At 34.9% G+C, this 26,877-nt stretch overlaps 1 protein-coding gene across 1 annotated transcript in view; it reads right to left on the reverse strand.

Annotated features, from left to right (window-relative positions):
• Nucleotides 1-26,877, reverse strand: part of ena (ENAH actin regulator enabled) — a 189,697-nt gene that overhangs the window by 142,161 nt on the left and 20,659 nt on the right. Inside the window, exon 2 of the mRNA XM_090370151.1 lies at nt 10,830-10,995. Coding sequence (XP_090226277.1) covers nt 10,830-10,995 — 166 coding nt within the window. The remainder of the gene's footprint in view (nt 1-10,829; nt 10,996-26,877) is intronic.

Consider the following 26,877-nt stretch of genomic DNA (forward strand, 5'->3'; position numbering starts at 1 on the left):
ATATTGCTCCGGGAATATGCGGTTGTCATTCCCTAACCTTTCCGCATACTCCGTATTTGGTGGTGGCGGGCTTGAACCCCGGTCTAATCAAGAAGCATGTGCTACGCACTGCTGCTCCTTCCGACCTGGCTACGGAGGTGCCTTTCAATGATATACAGGAATTTTTCTAGCAGGGATAAGGGGGTGATTATCCCCTTATATAAGGCAATGGTCAGGCCATACCTTGCGTACTGTATACAAGTGTGGAGGCCTCATTTTAAGAAGGATGTAGAGCTGTTGGAACAAGTACAGAGAAGGGCACCAAGATTAGTGAATGGAACAAAGGGTTGCTCTTATGAAGAAACATTTAAGTTCTCTAAATTGCAGCACCTGGAGAGTAGGCACCTGCGAGGTGATCTGATTAAGGTATATAATACCTTGAATGGTTTGAACATACTCAATGCTGATGGGATTCTTCCCTTGCTCAGAATAATTGCCTGAGAGGGCATAAATTAAAATTGAGGAAAGACAGTTGTAGGATAGATGTGTGGAAGTTTGCCTTTAGGTAAACCCAGGTGGTTGACTGCTGGAAAAAACTTCCACCTGTCGTTTTAGAAGTTGATAGATTAAACAGATTCAAGGCAGAACTAGACAAACATTTGGAGCGAGTGGATGAGTGAAATTAGTTTTTTTTTTGGCTGATGCTATGTAAGCTTGCTTTCTTGTATCATGTGCCCTTGCTAATGCTATAAGTGACTAGTAAACTCGATCTTATTGCATTTGTGATAATACCCATAACTGGAATTCTGTGGGTTTTTATGTTACGATATTATGATGAAGTTATTTCCCCATCACTGAGATCTTCAATCACATAAAAAACAAATTTTCGGAAACTTCTCTTCATTCCTATTTACATATTACAATGGTGAAGGGAAAGGGACTAACAGAAAGTGCAAGTGCTGGCAGTGCCAGGAAACAACAAAATTGAATTAGAAATGAAGATGAATATGATTAAGAACTAAGAAGCAGGACAAAGTTTGTCATCTATTGCAAGGGAATTAGGTCTTGCTGCTTCAACAGTGAATACTATTTTAAAGGACAGTGTGCATATAAAAGAACATGTCAAAGGATTAACACACTTAAGATCAACAGTGATCACAAAACAATGTTCAGGTGCTATATCGAAGATGGAATAGCTGTTGGAACAAGTACAGAATAATATGGGCGGAAAATCAGATTCAGAAGCAAGTGCCCCTGGGTCCAATGGCCATTCAAGAAAAAGCAAGTATTTATGAAGATATTAAGGATAAATACGGTGAACCCCAAGTCAAGTTCGTGGCAAGCAACGGGTGGTTTAATAGGTTCAAGCATCATGCTGGTTTCCAAAATAGTAAAGTATGGGTGGACGTTGCCAGTGTCGATTCTGCAGCTGCATAGAAGTTGTGAGGTGTTGGAAAAAATTACTGATGGAGGCGGCTATTCAATGCAGCAAATTTTTAACATTGATGAGGCTGCTCTGTATTGGAAAAAATGCCAGATCGAACATACATTGCCAAAGAGGAAAAGACAATGCCAGGTTTCAAGGCTTCAAAAGATGGGACCACACTCTTGCTTGGGGCTAATGCAGTGGGAGATTACATATTAAAACCACTGCTTTTGTACCATTCTGGAAATCCTTCTGCATTTAAGAGCATCAATAAAGCCACTTTACCCATGCATTTCCGATCGAACCAGAGAGCATGGATAATAATCTCTCTCTTTGAGGACTGGTTTAAATGCTGCTTCATTCCTGAGGTTGAAAAATATTGTAAAGACAATAAAGTTCCTTTCAAGATTTTTCTTTTATTAGATAATGCTCCTGGACATCCTATGCATCCAGATGATTTCAATTCAAACACGAGAGTCATATTTCTACCACCAAACACGACTTCACTCATACAACCTATGGATCAGGGTGTTATTTCGAATTTAAAAGCATACTATTTACGCACAACATTTGCTCAAGCATTGTCTGCAGTAGACAGTGAGAAAAATTTGACGTTAAGAGACTTTTGAAAATCTTACAATATTTACCATGCCATCTTAAACATTAATAGGGCCTGGGCGGAAATTACTAAAAGTCGTTTAAATGACACATGGAAGAAAATATGCCCACGGAATGTAAAAATCTTCAAAAAAGGCGAATCATATGAAGAGGTTATTTTTTTTTATTATTTATTATTTTTTTTATTTTTGGTAGTTGTTGGCACACCGGCTTCTGTGGCCATAATGCACCTCCCAAGGTTTTTGCAGTACTTTGATCCAAGCCCGAGGCGACATTCGAACCCGCGACCTTTGGGTTGCCAGGCAGGCACTTTACCCACCCAGCTAGCCCAGTCGGCTGAAGAGGTTATAGATGAGATAAGATTGTAAAGGTTGCAGAGCTACTTCAGTTGGAGGTTTTTGCCAAAGACATGAAGGTGTTAATGGAGGAAGAAGAGAAGGGATTATCTAACGAAGAACTTATTGATTTGCAGGCAGCGATAGTGAAAGAAGAAAATTCTGACGTAGCTCAAGATGAACCAAATGAGGAGCCGAGACGCTTCATCACCAGAGAGATGGCAACGGCATTTCGTGAAATTGCACTGGCAATGGCGAGGTTTAAGAAGATGGATACTGACAGTGAACAATTCTTAAAAGTTAACAGAGGGGTGATATGCTTGATTATTACAAAGAAATCTACGATGAAAAGAAAAAAACCACCATCCAGTCATCCATTAATATGTTCATTCATAAGGTTGAGCAGCCGACCCCTTCTAAATCTCCACAGCCCTCAACCTCCGCAGTGCCATACTTATCATCTGAAGATGTCGAATCTGGCAACGATGCTCGAGAGGTAAAACTTAGTTGTTATGCCTGTCTCCTCTCTTTTTTTTTTTGCAATTTTATAGTTTTGAAATTTTTTAAATTGCATGCTTTTGTAATTTTTGCTGTGCATCAGATAAAAAATTGAACAAATACAATAAATAATTCTATTCACATGTTCGTCAAACATTTCTTTTTTTAATTCAATCAATTCAGCAAGCACTGTTGCAAGTGCTGCACAAGCATGGAGGAAATTCTGACTTACGCAGAGTTCCGTGGAATGCAACCTTTACGTTAATCAGGGAGTGGCTGTGTGTGTGTACAGTAAACCTTGATTTAACGGACCCCGATACAACGGATTTTGGACTTAACAGACTGGACAAATAATAATACAGCAATGTACATATTAATCACGACCATATTATTTTTTTTTTAGGTTATACAAAACTTCAGTGTTATTATTAATTAAAAATTAATAATAATTACCTATTTCCATTATTGTTTTGATATTTACCTACTTTTATTTTTATAATCAAATTCAGGAAATTGTTTTTTATTCTTTCTGAAATCGTGTTCATATATTCATATAGCTGTTTTCCCAGATTACAGATAAGAGCAGGCAGTTACTTGTGAGCTGAACATGACTCGGGATACTAAACTGCAGGTCTTCCGACTCGCTTTGTTTCGGTCTCAGTCTGCCTCAAGCTATCGTGCGGTCAGGTTGTATACAGAGTGTTTTTGTGATTTCTGAAGTATGACTTTATTTATTAAATAATTTTGCAATCCTTACAATTTAAAATTGCACTAAGTGATAAAGAAGTTAAAAGATAGCTTGTGAACTTATATGTGGCACAGAAATTAGAGCTAATTGAGAAATTAGTACAAGGTGTTTCAGTAGCACGTGTTTGTGAAATTTAAGGAGAGAAAAACAGTTTCTGATATCCATAAATCAAAGGCCAAATTGCAACATAATTTTATATTGTACAGTATTGTATATTGTATTAAAGCTTTTTTTTTACATTAAGAACAATAAAAAGTGCCCCCCCCAGTTACATTCGATTTAACGGACTTTCGACATTAATGGACACCCCTCCTCCCCTATTAGTCCGTTAAATAGGGGAGAAGCACGTACAGTCAGTCAGTCCTCGTATTCGTATAGCACAATAGTTGTGTTCCTAGAAACCCTCGTGCAATATAAATAACAGGTCCTATGGGAAAAATAGGGTTAGGTGCCGACCACCCAAGATTGAACACACATTTGTAACCAAAACATTACTAAACACAATAAATAATCGTAATGAAATACGTATGTTATTACGACTATTATGTAATAAAATATTGCTAATGCTTTTGCTTCTATCATAAGCAAACTTGTTCTTTGTTTGGTCTTCTATCCAAACAGACGACAGCCGTTCCATCTCTTCCAATTCTCTGTGTCTTGATCAAATGGATTTTTAGCATTAGCAACGACACATGATGCAAGAAAGCAAGCTTATATAGCATCAGCGAAAAAAAAAAAAAACACACTTTGAGTTGTTCCTGCTATGAAAGTTGTTTTTATTTCCTCTGCATTATTTCTAATTCTTGGCATTGCCTCACTTAGGCGTGTAACACGTGCAATATCACGTTCTTTCATTTCGCTCTAAGCGTTTCACAATAATTTCATATTTTTGCCCAACGACAGAGGCGGACTGGCCATAAGCCTTACAGGGGGAACCCCCGGTGGGCCGGAGGCCAGAAGACAATGGAGGCCGATGTGATTTTGGCCATAAACGCTAGTATGAGGTTGCTACAAATTTTCCCAGGTAAGAATTTTGTGCCCAGTCCGCCTCTCTCTCTATAGATATTGCTTTTCTTTTTCTCTCTGAATCTGTAGTGTCTTCACTAGGACACTTCCCTTTCACACCTTTTAAGTATTTTACTCATTTTTAGGGAATAAAGCACAATTACAAAATGAGGAGGCACACTTGATACACATAAACAAAGCTACGTGCGTGTAGCAACTGAATAAACAACACTGTAAAGGCACAGACACTGTTAACACCTCACTAGCTCATATTTTACTAAAGCACATTTCCAGGGGTCACTACCATAAAACAATAAAAACCAATTTCCAGTTGCGTTTCTGCTAGTGGAATTGTTATAAACTGGTAGTAAATTCGATCTAATTGCATTTGCAATAATACGATAGCTGGAAATGTGTTGGTTTTTACATTACTATGGTGAAATGTGTTTCCCCTTCACTGATATAAAAAACAAATACATTTTCAGAATCTCCTCTTCATTCCTATCGTGTTGCATTCGGTTGGGGTGATTCCATGTTCAACTGCCATTTCTTGTAAACACAAAGGCGAATCATGCATAAGTAAATTTGGTTCATGTTATATACGATATCGTTCCCCTATTTATAAATCATGTATGATTGAATTCGTGTAGTGTAAATGCGTGTTATATGAGGACTGACTGTATGTATACTCATGACAGGGGTTAAGTACTCACTTATTTTACAAAATATTCACCACCATTTTGTATACATTTTCTCCACTGCTGAACCAGAGTTGCAATCTCCCTCTCATAAAAGTTACTGTCAGCATCCAAGAGCCACTTCTTGATAGTCACAATAATAGCATCAATTAAGTGTTCCTGACATGTGAAAGTCTGGTAATGTAAAGTCAGAACTGTATGGGGGGGGGATGTATCAGAAAAGTCATGCAAATTGCTTGTTAGGATGCTGTTATAGAATCTGACATTATTATGCTAAAGAATTTTTTCTTTCTTCAGTGCCTTCACATAGCAGGAAATGATCATGTGTGTCCATTCCAGAAAATCCACATGGATACCCCCCATCCCAAAAAAATTAAACATGATTTTTCTAGCAGAGCCTTTAATTTTTGTTTTATCACTGAATTCTTGTGCTAACCACTCCAATAGACAGCTGCTTTTACTCAGGTTCACAGTGATATATCCAGGTCTTACCTTTGATGGCAATAATACCAAGAAAATCATTGCCCAGTCTTATACTGCTCCAGAATACTAGCACAAGCTTGTACTCTATGCCCTTGTGATCTGGCATTAGCATTCTTGGAGTAATCCTGAAACAATTTCCTGTATCCTGGATTGTACAAAATTGTTTTTAATGCATTAAAGCTTATTCCCACCCTCACACACCCACATTTCCCAAGTCACAAATCAGTTAATTCACTCTCTCCTCATTTTACATCATTGCTACAGTGCAACAATGACCTTACCTTGACATGATCAAGCCACTACCACCATCAACTGATGTGATTAACCCACCAGCAGCATGCTCTACTCACTGACTGTCACATCTCCATAAGCATTCTTCAAATGTTGGTGAATCACAATAGGCATAATGTTCTCTGCATTCAGAAACTCAATAACTATTTATTCTCTTGGACAACACAAGTCTTGAGAATCACGCTTCAGAGACATACATACAGTGTATTTTGAAAGGCAGCAAACTTTTTCAGCTTTCCAGATGAGAATCATCTTTCAACCATATCCAGAAACATGAACATGCAAGTTGAGCAAATCTTTGTCTTTGTACTTTATTTTTCTGGCATCAATCATGCCCCAAAAATCCAGGGATGTCATCCAATCACAACAATCACCAATGCAATGATTACTAGAAATACTTTAATTACATAATTCAAGGGGGGGGGTTTAATACCCTTGCATGTAACTATTTAACTATAGGAGCCATTATATTGTGGCATTTGATTATACAGCTCAGTTGTATTTTCTATTTATACATTTTAATAAATTGGATTCCTAGAGACAACTCATTTGGAAACGTGGGATCATTACAAGAAACAGACAATTTTTAAATTTTATTTTCTAAGTATACAAAGCACTGCTGTTCAATATTTTTAAATACAGTAATATTTAAAAAATAAATAAATACTACAATAACAATGCAACTGCCATTTAAAATGTGTATCAACTTTGTTCACTGATGACAAAACAGTAAAACTAAAAGAAAAAACATGCAAAATAAAATTTGTTTATATAAAAACACTTACTTAATAAGTCATCTTTTAGTCATTGTGTACTCATGTTAAAAAAAAAAAAAAAAACTTAAAATTTTATTTTTAAAAATAACGTACTTTGCTCATGATGTGGGTCTAAAAGTTGTCCCTAGACACCCGCATTATATTAAAATTGTACTATTTTTGTCTCAACTTATTTTTTGCATGCTGAGTGCATTTGAGAAACTATTTCTTGTCTTGGTCAATACACACAAATCTTCAGAATCCTGCTTCAGAGATACACATACAGTTTATTTTGAAAGGCAGCAGAACTTTTTCTGCTCTGCAGATGAGAATTGGCTTATCTTTTGGCCATATTCAGACATTTAAACACGGAAGTAGGTTGTTTTTTTTTTTTAGTCACTGTGCACTCATATTAAAAAATTGGGAAAAAACTGGTTAAATTTTAATTGTGACTATAATGTGATTTGCCTATAATGTGAGTGTTAAAAGTTGCATCTAGATGGCTGCATTATGTCGAGGTTGCACTGCTTTTATATCAGCTTATTTTTGGCAAGCTGGGTAACAACTATATACAGTTTATTTTTTCAATACTTTAGAATGGTGAACAGTGTATTTTTAGAAATACCAGACTGTTTAGTGATATCAATCATCTTAGAAAGCATACCATTATCTACAGCTTATAAAATCTTAAGTTTGTCTGTAGTTGTCATATCAATAACTGTAGTTTATCCATAGACTGTTTATTTATATGACAATGAACAGAGGAGCACAGAAATTTGCCAAGCAATTTATCATAATCAGTGTGCCAGTCATCATTAGCTTCAAATAAATTAGTATTCTTTTGTTTTGAAATGCCAATACTTAATAAAAAAACAAAAAAAAGGGAAAAAAAACAAGATAAAGTTGCAGAAATTTTTCAGTCATTACAGACAATTGGTTTTTTAAGGTCATTACAAAGGATGTGAAACACCATTAGGATTATGAGAAATCAGCCAGAACCTACCATGTGGGTTACTGGGGCATTAAAAAGAGGGCCACTATAAAGCACTTCAACTGTATTCAGTAAACTGATAACATGAAAGCTCTTTTAAAAGTAACCAATTTCATATACACGGGTGCTGAAAACAAAAATTTTCCTTTTTTATACATGTGCCATATTTAGCATTTGTTCATTCCTCCAATCTATTCACTGTTATTACAGATGTTCAGTGCTTCATATACATGTGCTAAATATACATGTGCCATATTTAGCATTTGTTCATTCCTCCAATCTATTCACTGTTATTACAGATGTTCAGTGCTTCAGCTATACTTTATAGAGCAGCGTTTCCCAAACTGAGGTCCACGGACCCTGGGGCTCCGTAGACCAGTTCCAGGGGGGTTCACGAAATGGTGGTCAAGCATATAGATTTAACATGTGCATATGTTATATATAGGGGTCCACATTTTTTTTTTTTTTTTTTTTTAAAGGGGTCCGTGAACTTTGATTTTTGAAAGGGTCCGTAGATCTCAGTACATTGGGAACCACTGGTATAGAGTATATGGATAATCTGTATGTGAATATCCATATAGAGTATATGGATATGAAAAAATAATTACTGCAGGATTTCCATTTGTCCAATTTCAATGGTATTTGTAATGGCTCAATAAATTTTTCTCAAAGAGCCAAATATAAAATGTCATGAAAATCCGTCCACTAGGAACTAAGCTGCTGCGTGCAAAGAGAGAAGGAGAGAACGGTGAAGACAATAGGTGCTTTACACATTTGCGAATGTGCTTAATTACTTGCTTCTTACCCTAATGGTAGCCGAGCATTCTGGTCACTTGCCAAAGCTATTGGCCGCAACTTTTGCCCATCTCTGCTCCCAGCTCTGTCCAAACCAGATGGTTCTGTTGTCACTTCAGCCAAGGATAAAGCTGATCTGCTAGCATCCCATTTTTCTTCCAACTCATGTATTAATGATCTTGGTAAAACACCTCCCACCATTCCCAACACGCTCCATTCAATGCCTCCTGTGGTCTTCCGTCATCACAAGGATGTCAGAAGGATTTTGATGAATCTTGATGCTTAGAAAGCTCCAGGTCCCGATGGTATTTCTCACTTGTTCTCAAAACCTGTGCTCCTAAACTTACTCCTGTTCTTTGCTGCCTTTTTTCACTTTCTTATTCCAAAGGTGTTTTTCCTTCTGCTTGGAAATTTGCTCATATCCAAACCAGTTCCTAAAAAGGGTGACAAATCCCTCCCATCCAATTATCATCCTATTGCAATTATTTCTTCCCAAAGTAATGGAGAAATCAATTAACAGCCAATTCTTACACTACCTAGAAACCTTCCATCTGATCAACGATCGTCAGTATGGATTCCGTCAGTATCGATCCACTGGTGATATTCTGGCTTATGTTACATATTTATGGACTAATTCAATGGAAAGGTTCGGGGAAACACAAGCAGTTGCTCTTGACATCTCAAAGGCTTTCGACTGTGTTTGGCATAAAGGTTTTCTAAAAAAAGCTTCCATCTTATGGTTTGCCAACTGTTTTTTGTAATTGGTTATCCAGTTTTCTTTCTGATCGCTCAGTGAGGGTGATGGTAGATGGCTCTCTGTCTTCTAACTACTCCACTAATGCCGGTGTCCCCCAAGGTTCAGTTCTTTCCCCCACTCCTTTCCTCTTGTATATTAATGACCTTCTTCCATTGACTGGAAATCCTATCCATAGTTTTGCCGATGATAGCACATTTTTCATTCCACTATCCATTTTGAGAAACCTTGCCCTGCTCAATCAGCTTCAACTTTTCAAAAATCTGCTACCAATTCCTTAAATGCTGATCTCCAGGTAATTCTCCAGTGGGGCAAAGACAACTTAGTTGATTTCAATCCTTCTAAAACTCAGTCTTGTCTTATATCTTGTAAAAAGGATTCTTCTGCTCCTATGCTTATCTTTGGTGACACTCCGATTTCTAGGCATAATGGTATTTTGCCTATAAAATTATTTTGGGGATTACCCTGACTTCTAATCTCTCTTGGCACAAGCACATTACAAATATTGCTTCCTCTGCATCTAAAAAACTTGGGTTTTTCTCTTTCGTTCTCGGCATTACTTTTCTTCCAAACAACTGTTCACACTATACAAATCGCAAATAAGCCCTAGCATGGAATATTGTTCCCACATCTGGGGTGGTGCCCCCAAAACCTCTCTCAGGCTTCTTGATTCTGTTCAGAAGAGGGCAGTTAGGTTAATTAATGATTCATCTCCAAGAGTCTCTCCACTTGCTGTCTCATAGACATACTGTTTCTGCTGCCTGCCTTTTCTACAGATACTTCCATGGGCACTGTTCTTCTGAATTGGCTTCTATAATTCCTGCTCTCTCTTTCAAAACAGTCCGAACATGTGCCGCCATCAGCCAACATCCATTTACTGTCCAACTTCAAACTCACAGAACCAACTTTTCATCTTCCTCGTTTATTCATTCAACTGCCGTTTTCTGGAACAACCTTCCTTCATATATTTCCTGAAAATTACAGTCTACCGAAGTTCAAATCCAATGTCAACAAATATCTTCTTTCGTCTTATCAACCTCCAACCCAAGCACAGTACTAAGTACTATAGGTTCTAATACCTCTCGTGTTTGGGGGTTTCATAAAAAAAAATTAATGTAGACCAAATAAAAGTTCTATGGATGAGAAAAGGAGAAAAAAATATGGACATTAAACCAGAAGGTAAATATTAGAAGAAAATGCGAAAGGATTTAGATATCTGGACTTCGAAATAAGGACAGCTATGGAAAAAAAAAAAAGCCTTTAACAGAAAGAAGCCAATAATGGCAAGTTCATAATTAAAATTAAAAAAGGTTAAGTGTCTGTGTAGGTCTTTTATAAACAAGGCACATTTCAAGTTTATAAATACACACATTTCATTATTTGAAAATAAAATAAATATAATAATATTAAATTATAAAAATTTATATGCATGTTCCCAATTAGTGAAGCCTACCTCATGATCTTGCAGCTTTCGGCCTACTACTCGAAATGTGCTATGAACAGTATGCTGATAGATGTGAACTTTAGATAAGCCACTAGAAGAACCACTGGGAACCCACTTTTTGTTAACTTCATCATATAACATTACTGAAGCACGAGCAGATGCAATAGAGTGCTCACTAGAAATGGCAAAAAATAATTTATATAAAAATAAAATAATAACCTAAAGATGTTTTTACAATCTGTCCACATATTCAAAAATTTTGTCCATTTATTTCTGACCACAATATTCTAGATACAGCAGTATTCAATGAAAACCACATCACCTAAATTTTAATGTTTTTTGATAGTCAATTGCTATTTGCTTAAATTAATATTTAGTTAGAAAAGATATGAAGCCTTACATTTAAATATAAAATTCTTTTTTCATTTATTTTGTTAACTAAAAACTAGAAAACCCTGACCCCCCCCCCCAAAAAGAAACAGTTTTAAAGCCAAATTATTACAAAATGTTATAAATCAGATTTAAATAATTAAATAAAGACAGTTCAAGCCATGTTTAACCAACATAAGATAATTCTGGATATCACAGTATTCGAGGAACAGTATATTCATTAATATACTGTTCTTCCCCCTAGATACCTAATACTGTTCTTCCCCCTAGATACACTTTCCCCCCCACCTCAGCCTTAATGACTGAAGCACAATGACATGATTCAAAATCAAATTCTGGATTAAGTTAATGATCTTCCTTCCCACTAAAACAAACACACAAACACACAACACACACACACACACACACACACACACACACACACACACACACACACACAACACACACAATGTGCACACAAGACCAACATAAGATCATTCTGGATATCATCACAGTATTCAGGGAACAGTATATTCATTAATATACTGTTCAAGTTAATTCATTCATTAATATACAAATCAAGGGCTTCCTGAAGTCACCAAAATGTCAGTATTTTCTTATCTGCAACAGCGTCACCCATTTTGTTCAAGAAATTTTAAGTAAGATCACAAATGTTTCCTAGTCACAAAAGTTTCTTCATAGACCAATCTCATACTATGGGGAGTAAATCTAATGACTATGATAATGCTATCATTAAATTTAACTTGTCAGTTGACTACTATTAATTCTGCACTGAGGAGGAAGAGTCACCTGGGAAAGTGGGAAGCTGCTGTAGTTGTTGGTTTATTTGGTTTTTAGGAGCATTAGCAACTAAGGCCATATTGCTCCGAGGATATGCGGTGGTCATTCCCTGACCTTTCCGCATCCTCCGTATTTGGTGGTAACGGGCTCGAATCCCGGTCTAATAGTTGCTGTAGTCAGTAAAACAAAATGAATGCGATCGATTAATTCCAGTTTTTGAAATACAGTCCCATATTCCAGGACATTGGAATTCGCCTTTTCTATTCCTTGTAAACTGAGTAAAAAAAGGCAACAAACATTCCCATGCAAGTTAAACTTTGACTCATGAGAGAAAATAAGACTTCTATTGCTCTGGAGACCATTTGCATTTTCTTTAGCCCAACTTAAACACTGAGTTATCATTCTATTTGTTGAGAAACGGCTTCTTTCTTGGACAGCCCATAAATCCCTACTCCTTCCATGCCATTTGGGGGTATATGGATGAAACCCCTTTGAGGCATAAATGCTTTAATAAGCTGTCTTGTGAGATTCTAGAGACACATCCTTACATTTCTTTTTGTTCTTATAACAGAGCCTGCTTTGAAAAATTTGGAAAGCAATTTCAAACCTGAATATTGATTACAGTATAGATGAAAACCCATTTCATGTGGACATTCTTCTCTAGTTTGATTGATTTCTTTAACTGAACATCACAAAATGGGAGTGTTATTAACCTCTTTTTCTAGTTTGTATTTTCTAGATTTGTCTGTCATTTCATTCACGAAATTACTGGCTAAATCTAATTTCCTATCCTGATGTTTTTTTAAGAGAAAATGACTGAATCCCCAGATGGCTACAAAGGAGCTATGCTAATGCTTCTTTTTCAATTTTTTTTTATGAATAAATTCACCATTAGGGGAGAGAGGGGGGGTTATTTAATTATTAAGTGAACTTGTCAACAAGATTTTATCTAGCAATAAACAAGCTCATTGAACTACTATAACTAACACTAGATGGACTTTTTAATAATGAAATGCACATGAAAAGCATGGCCTTAGCATAAGTAATCCCCTTATTTTTCTTAAATAGCCGATTTATATACATAAAACTTTGAATAAGAAGCACATAAAAGTATCTTTGAAAATATTTGTGGCTCCATTATGTAAGAGTTAATGTTTTCTTAATTTGTGAAAAAACAGCAGCAGATAAACCTATAAAATTTAAACCAGAAATGGAAATAAAATAATTTCTGGATTTTAAATTAAAGAAACTGAACAATAAACAAACAAGTATTTGGTCTAAAGATTAATAACAATATTAATCTTCAGACCAAATAAAATATGTGATCAAGATCTACTGCTAACAAAGCAAAAGAGTAATACAAAATTAAGTAACAATGGATGTCCAATGAATTTAATAATAGAAAAAAAAAAACTTAATAAATTATAAAAAAAAAAAAAATCATTTCAAGTAATACATTAAGGTAATTGGGTAAATTTAAGGCATTTAAAAAAAATTTACAAAAGAATTAGGAATCAAGTTAAGGAAGATCTGGATTCAATAAATAAGACAAACATAAAAAAGCATCTGAAAATATGTAAAAATATACTACTGGGAATAAGAAGAAAACTGAATAGTACAGATCTTTTATTTAAGCAATGAGCATATCAAAAACCAAATGGCAATAATAACTTTGGACTGTTCATAATTAATTATTAAAAAGGAAGAAAAAAGAAGCTATTTACATGGAAAAGTTCAAAACACCACACAATTAAGAGAAATAGCAAAATAATAATAATAAATAAAAAAAAACTGTTCCACAAAAATGCCAATTTTTTTTAGAAATAATCTCAATTCTGTTTACTAGGCTTTGAAATACTCTGCACATGAGGTTAAAAGTTAATCCTCTGTCAACAATATCTGAACAAAACATTTCAGATATATAATATCACAGTAAAGGATTATATATGAGTGGCAAATTTATTAGGTTTAACCCTTCATCTCAGGAATCAACCATTCCATCAGAGCATACGTTCATAATCAGATACCGAGTGATTGTGTATATGCATTCAATTCCACAAAAGAATACAAGCCACAGTACAATTTAAATGACAATGTTGTTTTATAGGCACCACCAGATGTGACAGTGCAAGTACCATGGACACTGCCACCCACAGAGTATTCACACACAACAGCAAAGAACAGTGGTGCTTAATCATTTATGTCGGAAGGCTGCACTGTGGTTTTCCAAAGACTCCAAGAGGTAAAGAAAAAGTTGATTTAATATCATAGTGTTTTATTCCATAAGAGCTAATGAAAATGCATAGTGTTTCTCAAAAAAAAAAAAAAAAAAAAAAAAACTGTAGTACTTAAGCTTAATAAGAAAATGTATATTTTTCAATTTATAATATTTAATTATCCATTAAAGAAAAGAAAAGAACTTTTACTAAACTTCTAGCTATAGTTCCATACCTTGAATATGTGCCTCTAGGTTGGTGGTGGGTGCAACAGACGACAAGCTACTGTGTAGTCATTAGTTGGCATTATAATGTTATTTATGAGTAAAGAACGGTGCATAATAGTTTTGTGATGAACAGCAAACAGATGGAAGGAATTTGTAAGGAAAATAAAATGGTTAGTTTTTAATAAATTTTTGATAGGATGTCAAATTTGACTAGCACTAATCTTAGAATTTCTTTCATAGTCTGGGTAAAACCTTAGTAAAAACCCAACCTGCAAAGTGTTGTGTCACAAAAAACATTGGGCCAGTTGTGGCCCAATGTTTTTTGTGACAATTGTGACAACAGAGTGTGAAAGTGGTATAATATAATACATCACACCCTATCACAGATGAGGTATAATAGAAGAAACCTCACATTCCATTCTTGCAAGCTAAAAACAAGCAGATACTTGTGCAGTGGGGACACATGAAAAACAATGGGCATTTAGCAAATATAAAAAAGGTTGCCTGTTTCAACAAATCTCAGTTCCAGTTGTTCCATGCTACTGATGGTGGAGTGATAGTGTGGGGAGTGTTTCTGTTACACATTAGTTCCCCAGATAGAAGTGGATTAATCTTTGAATGACACAATCTACTTGAATAGTGTTACAGAATAAATTCAGCCCTTCATACTCATAGTTTTCCCATTTGGTAATAATTACATCCAGCAGGATAATGCACTATGTCACAAAGCATGGGAATGTTCAGAAATGGTTCAAAGGCATCAGGGTGATTTTACCATACGTCAATAGACTGCTCGGTCACAAGATCTCATCCTACAGAACTTAAGGCAGTTCTGAGGAAGGAGGTGCTACTGATTTTTATGTCAGTGTACCTAATAAACCAGCTGCTAGTGCATATGAACAGCATCATTTCTTCCTTTGTACCAGTTGCCTTTATATGTCACCAAGGGACTGACATGGATCTCTTACTGTTGTTATACATACAATAATAATTAGTTATTAATATTTCTGAATACTGAGTAATTTAACTAGTATGCTAGCTACAGCCATGTGACTGAAATTCTTTAATTCTTCTCAATTATAATGCAGTATTTAACAGAAGTGAGCTGGACAAGAGAGGAAGTGGCTCTCTGAAAATAAAAAACTGACAAGCTGCCTCTGCACCAGATCTGCATACTCATGTGAAGTGGAAATGCATATGAAGCGTAATTAAAAAAAAAAAAAAATTGGGCTAAGGTAAAAGCCAACACGAGAACAATGAGAAATGTCGGATAACTTACGCGGAAAATTAGTTTCCCAACACCGTACTCTAGCGCTGCTCGCTCAGTAAACAGACAGTAGGTGTTATCGGTCTGGAGCCGAAATCAAGAAGATATATTGATTAACAGGTAGGCGTGGCAAACGATAAAATGATTGGTGGTGGGTGCGACAGATGACAAGCTACTGTGTAGTCATTAGTTGGCATTATAATGTTATTTATGAGTAAAGAACGGTGCATAATAGTTTTGTGATGAACGGTAAACAGATGGAAGGAATTTGTAAGGAAAATAAAACGGTTAGTTTTTTGATAAAAAATAAATTAATAAAAGTTTCGTTCTGCTCATTTTTATGTTCTTCATTATGTTTTTTCTCATTATTAAAAGCAGATTTTTGGAGTTCATGAGTGTTTTTACTATATTGTTGATTTAGGTTTGGTTACAAAAAAAGGAAAAGGTTTCTTTATTTTTCGTTATATTTCGTAACCTGACTTTAAAAATAAAAGTACAGTAATAAAAAATTAATATTTTGTTAATAAATAATTTATTGGCTAGTCCATTTTTTTTTTTTTTTTTTTTTTTGTAGTTGTTGGCTTCTGTGGCCATAATGCACCTCCCAAGGTTTTTGCAGTACACTGATCCAAGCCCGAGGCGGGAATCGAACCCGCGACCTTTGGGTTGCCAGGCAGGCACTTTACCCACCCGGTTGGCTAGTCCACCCATGATTCTAAAGAAAAAAGGTTAGGTTGCCCCTCCATTTCGGGAAGAGTTCAAGCTCCCATGGGATTCAAATGGAGGTAACCTGACCTTTTTTCATCATTAGGGCATATTATTGAACAAGAAAATAAAAATAGTCATAAAAAAATTTATTTTTTTATGAATGTTTCTAAATATGACTGTGATTCTAAAGAAAAAAGGATAGGTTACCCCTCCACTTCGGGAGGTGGGGGCAAGCTCCCATGGGATTCAAGTGGAGGTAACCTGACCTTTTTTCGCCATTATGGAAAGCATTGATTAGGGCAAGTTACCACAAGTGCTTCTGAGTGCTACTAAAGTGATACTAAACCGATGTTATCGTGTGTTGTGTTTGCACACCAATCAGCACATCGTTTGCCACGCCTACCTGTCAATCAATACTGTTTACTAAGCGAGCGGCACTAGAGTGCTGTATCGGGAAACTAATTTTCAGGGTAAGTTATCCAACGTTTATCATCGTTCTCGTGTTGGCTTTCTTTACCTTTGCCAAAAATTGTACTAAAGTTTCTTCTTCATTATGTTTATTTCTGAAGTTGAGGAAGGTGGTTGCAAGAAACTTCCTTTAAGCCAGAGGATATTTGATTGTTGGAATAAACTTCCATCTCGTGTGGAAATGGGCAGTTTAAATAAATTTAAGGAAGAATTACACATATTATTATAGCAGTTTGGGCAGGTGATGTGGGAAGCTTTTTTTACTTGTGCTGATGTTATATAAGCTTGCTTCACTACACCATTTGTCAATACTAAACAGATGAAAATTACTGATTTTATTTAAATGAATGTATGTGTATATATAAAAAAAATAAAGTGAAAATAAAATTTAAGGTACAGATATATATACTTTTTTAATGATTCCCAGTTTTAACCAACTTTTTTCAATTAATTGCCCAACTAAACGTCCTGAAAACATTGGATAATACAGCTTCTACTGTAATTGTGTCTTGATAAAAACTAGCATGATTTCAGAACTTTTATCTTTTGTATCGTCATTATGATCTTTTGTATGATAAAATCACAATACAAAAATAGCAACAGGCTTACAAAAAAAAAGTCATACCATGCAGGAGGTTTGAAATTAAAGTATTACTGTTCATTAGTTAGCCATATCAAATAATCAGCTGTTTAATTTGTACAACTGATCTTCATGTGATAGGAGACACACCATATCCAGTTAGCAATAAATTTCTGCCAGGAGCAAAAGTTAATCATATTGTTTAAGTTCACTTTTAAGGGCACAAAAGGTGATATTCTTGTATATGTTGGTTACCTTTAGTGCCCTTAATAGATGATATTCTTGTACATGTTGAATTTTTCTGGGAATTTATCTCATCATGGAATGTACTTACCAACAAGAGGGTCTGATTTTATAGGAAGATGCAATTAATTAGAAAGGGCATAAGAATATATTTGCTGATACTACTGAGGTACTATTAAGTGGGTGCAGAGCAGTGATACTTTGAAGAGAATGGGGATAGTTTGCTGATATTTAATGGCAACTACAAACAAAGCCAAAATTGATTCTTGCAGTAACTTGGAAAAAAGGTATGGGAAAGGTATTACAAGGCTTTCTTGTGGGGGGGGGGGATTATCCTTGAAAAAAAATTATATGGGCTGTTTTGGGCTTACCAAGAGCACATATAGGCTCATGTATACTGCTTATACACTAATACTAGGATCATAGTAAATAAATTTCATGAAATGTGAAAGTATTGGTTTTGTCATCAAATGCAGACAGGAATATCAAAAACAAGGACCACTCTAGGGATGAAAAATTTGAAGGCATGTTCAAATTCTGCATCCCCTACATCAGAGTGTACAGTTTTTGAGCAGAAAGGATGGGGTGGAGGTGTTACACTCTTGGTTAAGAAGCACACATTCTAAAACAGCACACCCAACTGATATGAGTTGCCAAGTAAAATTCTGAGTCAGTCTTGTGTAACATAAACATCAGAAAAACTAAAATGAGAGTAGGCATTTGTCACAGGCCAATTGACTGTGATAAGTAAAATGAACAACTATACTGACAGAGTACTGATAAAACAAACAGACAAATTATCCAGCACAGGGATTTTATCTTTCCAGATATTAAATGAACTTGCAAGTTTGTTACTCAATAGCAGAAAGTTTCTGGATCTATCTGATGACTGTTTTCTATAACATGTTAGGCAATCTGAGAAAGTATAAGTAACCCCAGGGGCTGACATCTGGTGAGTATGGGCTTGGCACAACCAGGGTCCTGAGCTGGATATCATTATTCTCTTTCTTGGTGATTCCCTTTACTTTTGACTCTCTCTCTCTCTCTCTCTCTCTCTCTCTCTCTCTCAGGGAATTTTTTTTTTTTTTTTTTGGCTGGTGCAGCATAAGCCTCAGGCTTCCTTGCAACCATGTAGCTAATAATAATAATCATTGATACATCATGTATTGGGTAACCTTCAAGTAAAGGAACCACTAGGTGACAGTGAACATATTGTATTGATATGGGATTTATTGAAAGAAAAGATATAATTATTGTCAAAGAGTAAAAGGAAACTATTTTTCTTATGCAAAAGCAATTATAATGGCCTTTGACAGTTTTAAAATTATTTTCACTGGGAAAGGTATAAACCTTTCTCAAGGTTTAGACCTAAAAGGATAGATGAAATGAAGAGACAAGCGGTAAAGAAAAAATATACATGGGATGATTATAAATTCCTTACAAATTGTTATAAATTTACCTCCATCTACAATCTGTCAAGCCCCACTTACTTTTCTGACAGAATCCCAATTATCAGTTGTCTCAACTAATTCCCATCTCAATCCCCATTAGTGGTGACAAATGATGCAAGAAAGCAAGCTTATGCAGAATCAGCCAATAAAAAAGAAAAAGTTCCCACATCACCTATCCATTCTCTCTAATAACCTGTCTAGTTCCTTGAATTTATTCAAACTACTCACAATAAACTATTTAACTGCCTGAAGGCAAACTCCTGTACATTATTCCTCAATTTGAATTTATTCTCCCTCGTGTGTAGTCTGAGCAAGAGGAAGGATGCCATCAGGTATTAAGCTTACTTGGTCCACTCAAAGCCTTAAATACCTCAATTAGATCTCTTTGCAGGTGCCTCATCTACAGATGCTGCAATTTTCATAAATGATGCCTTAATTGATAAAAGCACCCTTTTGTTCCCCTCAACAATCTCATTACATTCTTATCTGCAACCATTTCAAAAGATCCACATCCTTCCTAAAATCAGGTTTCTGCACCTGGATTACTCAAGATACGGCCTGACTACTGTGTTATGCAATGAGATAATCATCTTATCCGTGCTGGCAAAATTTGAATATTGTTGACAAAAATCCCCCATAAGCTATCCTAGCAGCTTGTCTGCACTGCTCAGAGACCTCCATAGTGACTGCACAATTTATTTCAGGTCTTTCTCATTCTCCACTACCCAGAGTGTGGTAATACACAGTTCATACGTTGTATCTTACATTTATCAATGTTCAACCACTACTTCTCAGAAAATGTGCCTATTTTTTCTAGATCTTGCTGGAGTAGCATACCTGATTATTATCACTGATCACCCTGACAACCTTTGTATCATCTGAAAACTTAGACAATAAACCTAATATCCTTCATGAGTATCATTAATACATATAGAAAAACAATGGGCCCAACAATGATAACCACTCTATCTTCTCCCACCCCACCATTCCTTTATCCATAGCAGTAACTTTTGCTTAATGCCATACTGGCCAATTTGTACAGCAGTCTTTTATGTGCAACAGTAACAAAAGTTTTTCTAAAATCTAAGAACAGTTGGACCTTTCTTTAACGAACTTCCATATAATGAAATTTTCTATGTAGCGAACTTTTTTGATTTCCCATTGGTTATTACATTGAAAATAGTTTCCATATAACGAAGAAAATTTTCATATAATGAACTGATTTCGAGAGACCTGGGTAAGCATTGTTCGCACCTCTGACCTTTAGGCAATAAAGCTAATGCTGTAGAAAGCACAAATTAAAAGTAAGAAAGATTAAGAATTAATCCCTTTAGCTTTTTCATCATATTAAGCGAATGAAAAAGGTCAGCTAAACGCTGACCTTTTTCATCATATTTGTATTAAAATTTTTGAATTTGATATAAAAATTGGCCTGAATATTACCACTTAGATTTTGCAATTTTTAAATTTTACCTAATTAATTGCATTTTCTTAATGTGAAAGTTGTTACCCATTGGTTTAGTCTAACAATGCCATTGTCAGTATTTCTGAAAGAAATCTAAACTGATTTTATCTGAAGAAAAGAAAAAGACTTAAAAAATAGCATGAGAGGAGACACAGCACATAACTGCGCACCTTGAATGGGTTGAGCACGCTGAATTCTGATGGGATCCTTCCACTTGTTCAGATTACGAACCTAAGGGGGCATAAATTCAAATTAAGAAAAGACAGAGGTAGAATAGATGTGCGGAAATTTGCTTTTAGCCAGCGGGTGGTTAATTGCTGTAACAAACTTCCATCTGTTGTTGTGGAAGTTCACAGGTTAAATAAATTTAAGGAGGAACTGGACAGGCATTTGGAGGGAATGGTGTGATTTTTTTTTTTTTTTTTTTTTGGCTGATGCTGCATACGCTCATACACTTGCTTTCTTGTATCACATGCCACTACTACTACTACCTTGAATGACAAGCGAAATTTTTGAGCAGTAGATTTTAAATTTCAATAGAAAGATGAAAGAAAACAGAAAAATCGGGTTGATTGTCGAAACTGCCCTACCCACCTTCACTTGGTAGTTTCAAAATATACAAGTGTGAAGCTTGTTTTTTTCCTTCTGAATAATTCGTCTAAACTGCAGCCAATGGACCAAGGCATTATCAAGAATTTGAAAATGCACTACCGAAGGCGCATATTGAAAAAAAAATTATACTGAAAGTAGAAACCAACCAACATATAGATTTTCAGATATGCATATCAGAGTTGCCGAAAATGTGGGGTCAAGATGTGATGGAAACAACGATTAAGAATCGTTTCGCAAAAGCAGGTTTTGCTAAAATGCTAATTAACAGTGATGAGAGGAATGAACTACTAGAAGACATTGAACAATCTTGGGAAGAGTTCCAAGCAAGGTTTGATCAGTGGAGAAATTGTTCTTGACAAATTTTTAGGAGTTGATAATGATGTCATAGTAGCTGAATATCCAAGTGATTCCAACATTTGGGAGCATATTTAAAGAACTAGTGACAATATCGACGATGAGTTGGATGAAAATGAAGACAACATTAAACCTTCCAAAAACAGATGTTGGCAGCATCTGAAACTTTGCATCGAGGCCTTCAGTGGGAAGAAAATGGAACAGAAAATATATCTGAGTGTTTAAAGTTTAAACAAATGCGAACGTTTTTATGAACGGTGTACAGTAGAATCCAATGTACAACAAAAAATAACCAAATATTTTACGACATAATTCTTAAAAGTGTACTAATAAATTGTGGGCATCATGTAAGTAGTCATTTCTTAATATGTATGTATTAATAAATTGCTTTAAAATGTTAGAAAATTTATTCATTCCCACTTCTTTCTCATCTTTTACTATATTTTGGAATTTACAGTATTTTTCATTGTTGAAAAGTTCATATTTCTTTATAAAGAATTTTTTCAAGGGAACGATTAATTTTGTTATATAGAGCAAATAAATGTCACGACTCTAAAACAACTTACCGGGTTATAAAGGAACTCTCTAAAACATACACCCAGAAAACACCGACGACAAAAAATAAAAAATATATAAAAAGAGGAATCATGCAAGAAATTAAAAAAATATGGAAATATTACCAAACCCTGCTCAAAGGGGAAGGAAAAAACACTCTTGCCTTAGATAATAGAAGAGATAAAGCACCCTCAATAACAAAAGAAGAAGTTCAGAAAGCAATTAGCCAAATGAAGAATGAGAAGGCATCCGGAAATAATGGAATCCAAGCAGAACTATGAAAATTCGGAGGCGATGCAAAGTTAAAACACCTCACACAATTGTTTAATCTAATTTTAGTTACAGGTGATATACCAGAAGACGGGAAAAGTGGAATAATAGTACCTATACACAAAAAAGGAGATAAAGAAAATTGTCAGAATTATAGACCCATTACACTTTTAAACCATATATATAAAATATTTATAAGGATCTTACAAAATAGGATATTTAAACCATAGGAAGAAACAATAGGAGAACAAGCAGGATTTAGAAAAGGCAGATCAACAATAGACCAAATATTCACGCTAAACATCATTTCAGAAAAATATTGGAATAAGAAGAAACCTCTTTATGAGTGCTTCATCGATTTCAAGAAGGCATTTGACTCTGTAAACAGAGAAAATTTAATGAAGCAACTACAAAAATCCCACTTGATCATGAAATAATCATGTTTGTAAATAATTTCTACAAAAATACAAGAGCAATAGTAAAATTTAACAACCTTAAAACAGAGAAATTTGAAATAAAGAAGGGAGTCATGCAGGGATGCCCTTTATCCCCATATCTTTTTAATATCTACCTAGAAGAACTAATGAAATTAATTGAAGAGAAAAGAGGCACAATAATAAATGGAAAAAATATAAACCACATAAAATATACAGATGATATTGTGATTTTAACAGAAACCAAAGAACTAAAAGAAATATTAACAAACATCGATAAAGCAAGCAACAATTATGGAATTAATATTAATATAAATAAAACCAAAGTAATACAAATCAGAAAAAACATAGAAGACATAAACATCCAAAATCAACAAATAGAACAAGCACAAAAATTTGTATACCTGGGCTCTAATAACCGGAAACCTAAGTAATATTGACCAAATTAATCACAGACTGAACATCAGATGGACAAACATGAACAAACTCAAAAACATATGGAAGAGCAATAAAATCTCAAATAGTCTAAAAATTAAACTATATGAAACTGTCATCATACCCACAGCAACTTATGGATCAGAGAACTGGAGAATAAATAAGAAAGGCAAAAAATAATGTCATTTGAAATGAGATGTTTAAGGAAAATCAATAAAACAAATTGGAGAGAACATAAATCTAAGGAACAAGTAAGGAGAGATCTAAATTTTGAATACAGAATAATAGAGCAGCTCTACAAAAAACAACTTCAGTGGTTTCGACATGTGAACCGGATGAAACAACACAGGCTGCCTAAGGTAGTACTGACAGGAAGAATTGGAGATAAGAGACCACTAGGAAGACCCAAAAGAGAATGGCTTCAATGCCTAAAGTCAATGCCTTCAATAACTCTGAAAACACAGGCTTTCAGAGTTATCAACAAATGATGCAAGATTCAAGAGATCGACAACAATGGAAGACGATATCTAAATAGGGACTCAACCCGTGCCAAACGGAAGAGTAGAATGATGATGATATAGAGGTCCGACTGTACATGATGAAATAATTATTTTTTGTATTCAGTTCCTTTTTTACTGCACCACAGTATCTAATCAGATTGTTCAGACAAGACTGCTCCTCAACAAACCCAGTCTGTGACAGCACTATAACTGCATTACTATGTAGATAGTCTTGCAATATTTTTTTAACCAATGACTTCATTAATTTCCCTAATTAACAAAAGGCAAGCTTACCGGTTTGTAATTACTCACTTCACTTTCTGACCCCCAATCCCTTTGTGAAGTGGGGATACATCTGAATATCTCTAATTCATAGAAACCTTTCCTGAATCCAAAGATGCTCTCATAATATAACTGAATAGATCCCATTCACCCCGGGTGCCTTTTTAGACATGTTATAAACACATATGTATAAGCACCTATTTTTTCGCCATATCTCCATCCATTCATTTGCAAATAAAAACTCGATTCCCAAAAAACAGATTTTCATGAAATTTTATACTTGATTCATACAGAAAGCTTTGTAGAGCCAACCCAAATTTCATTAAATTGAACAAATACAAATCCGGTAGTTATTACTTCTTTCCATACAATTGGTATAGAAAAAAAAGAATTTCATGAATTAAATGACATTTTATTATTATTCATATGGTGCAAGGAAGCCGGAGTTTTTGATGCACCAGCGAAAAAAAAAAAAAAAATTCTCAGTTACCCTGAGAGAGAGAGAGAGAGAGAGAGAGAGAGAGAGAGAGAGAGAAAACAAGAGTCAGAAGTAGAAGGGAATTACCAAGAAAGAGAAGAATGATGTATACAGCTCAGGACCCTGGGTGTGCTAAGCCCATACTCACTAGATGTGAGCCTCTGGAGTTTTTAATACAGTATTTTTATTTATATTTTTAATTTAGATAGTATGTGTCGCACCATGTATACTGTAATGCAGGGGTCCCCAAACTTTTAGAAAAGCAAGCCATGTATGAATTTTTGGAATATTTGACAGGCCGGAGAAAATTCCTAATTATCGAAAACTATATTCGATTATATTTATGAAGAAACAATTTTATACATACGTATATCTACAGATTAAAAAATAAATTGATGGATATGTAATATAAAATATATCAGTTTGTTCATGACAAATTTTAATTATTACTTATTTATTGTACTAATCACAAAAATACAGTTAGTAATACAACAAAATTATAATTAATGCAATGAATGTGGTTGTGGAGTGCGACTGAGTTTCGTAATATCGGGTTTTAAAATACTAGTTCCAATTCTTAAAAAGTCATGTAAATGCAGGTCAATTAGACGTAATCGTATTTTTGATTTTACGTATTTCATTTTTGAAAAGCTCATATAAACATGTACTTCCGGAAATTTATGTAACCTTTCTTGCAAAATTTTTAATTTTTGGATAATCTGACTCAGATAATGTTGAATAAAATTGAATTAGATTTTCATTTTTAAACATTGTCTTCAGTGCATCATTGAATTGAAGATCTACCAACTCTAATTGTAAATTTTCATCAACATCGTTGACAGGTACGTCAAACAGATTTTGAAAAAGTTCAAATACCTTTGAATTATTTTTAAAATCAGAAAATCTATCTGCAAAATTTTCCTGCAACAAACTAAAGTTTTGAACAAAATTTTCAGTGGAAAAATTACAAATAGGTATATTTTTAGATAAATTATCGCAACACGGAAAATGTGAAAAATTATTCCGAAGTAGTTAACTTTTAAATAACTCCAGTTTCATTTCAAATGCTTCCACATTATAATACAATTCATTGACAAGTTTGTCCCGTCCCTGTAGTTTCATATTAAGAAAATTCAGGTATTCGCATATATCTGTTAAAATTGCAAGGTTTTTAGGTTTTAGAACTGACAGTTCCAGAACAGGTTTCAATTTTTCATTCATAAATAGATCTATTTCGATTCTAAGTTCAAAAAATCGTTTCAATACATTACTGTGACTCAACCATTGTACTTCAGCATGGTACAACAGATCACTGTATTCGGCTTCAATTGTTCCAAGAAAAGTTTTGAACTACCAATAATTCAGACCAGTCTTGCGAATAAAATTTACTGTTGATATTACAGTTGACATGACTGAATCTATGCCCAAAAATTTTCAGCACAACGACTACTGATGAATTATACAATGAAATTGCATTGGTTTTTTAATATTTTTACTCTCAAGATATTTATGAAGCTGACCCACGAACCCAATTTTAGTACCAACTACATTTTTAGCACCATCTGTCGTAACCGCTGATAGCAAATCCCCAATTTCAATTTGAGGCCGTCAATTGGTTCTGAAAAATATATTGTCACCTGTTGTTGTATCTTTCAAGCTTTTAATGCAAAAAGCTCTTCAGTTACTTCAAAACTTTGATTTCACCTGGGATATAAATTAGTAATTGAGCTGCATGGCTTGTACCTTCACTCTCATTAATTGCTATCGAAAAACGTGTGAATTCACCAACTCTTTCAATGAGTTGATTTTGAACATCGGCTCCTAAATCTTCAATTCTTCTCGGTACAGTTGATGAAGATAAACTTACAGATGCAAAATTGTTTACTTTCTCAATTGCCAAACAAATTTGTTTTACAAATTCTCCATCCGTAAAAGCCCTTCTTCATTTGGTAATGATTTGGGAGGCTCGAAAACTAACTCTAATTGCAGATAAATTTTGATGAGTAAAAGTTCTAATTTTCTATTGTTGCCTTTGAAAAGTTTAGGTTAGTTCTTGGAGTTTTTTCTGCTGAAAAGCTCCTTGAAATTTATCATGATTTGAGGCATGTTGTTGTTATTTGGTTTTTAGGAGCATTAGCAACTAAGGCCATATTGCTTTGGGGATATGCGGTGGTCATTCCCTGACTTTCCGCATCCGGTGGTCACGGGCTCGAACCCCCAGTCTAATCAAGAAGTTTGTGCTACGCACTGCCGATCCTGCCCATCTGGCTACGGAGGCGCCTTTTGAGGCATGTTTTGTGGTGTAGTGAGGTTTCACATTATATTCCTTGAACACTGACAAG

This window comes from Mastigoproctus giganteus, chromosome 3, assembly GCF_048544385.1.
Source record: "Mastigoproctus giganteus isolate SK-2022 chromosome 3, ASM4854438v1, whole genome shotgun sequence".
Taxonomy (NCBI): domain Eukaryota; kingdom Metazoa; phylum Arthropoda; class Arachnida; order Uropygi; family Thelyphonidae; genus Mastigoproctus; species Mastigoproctus giganteus.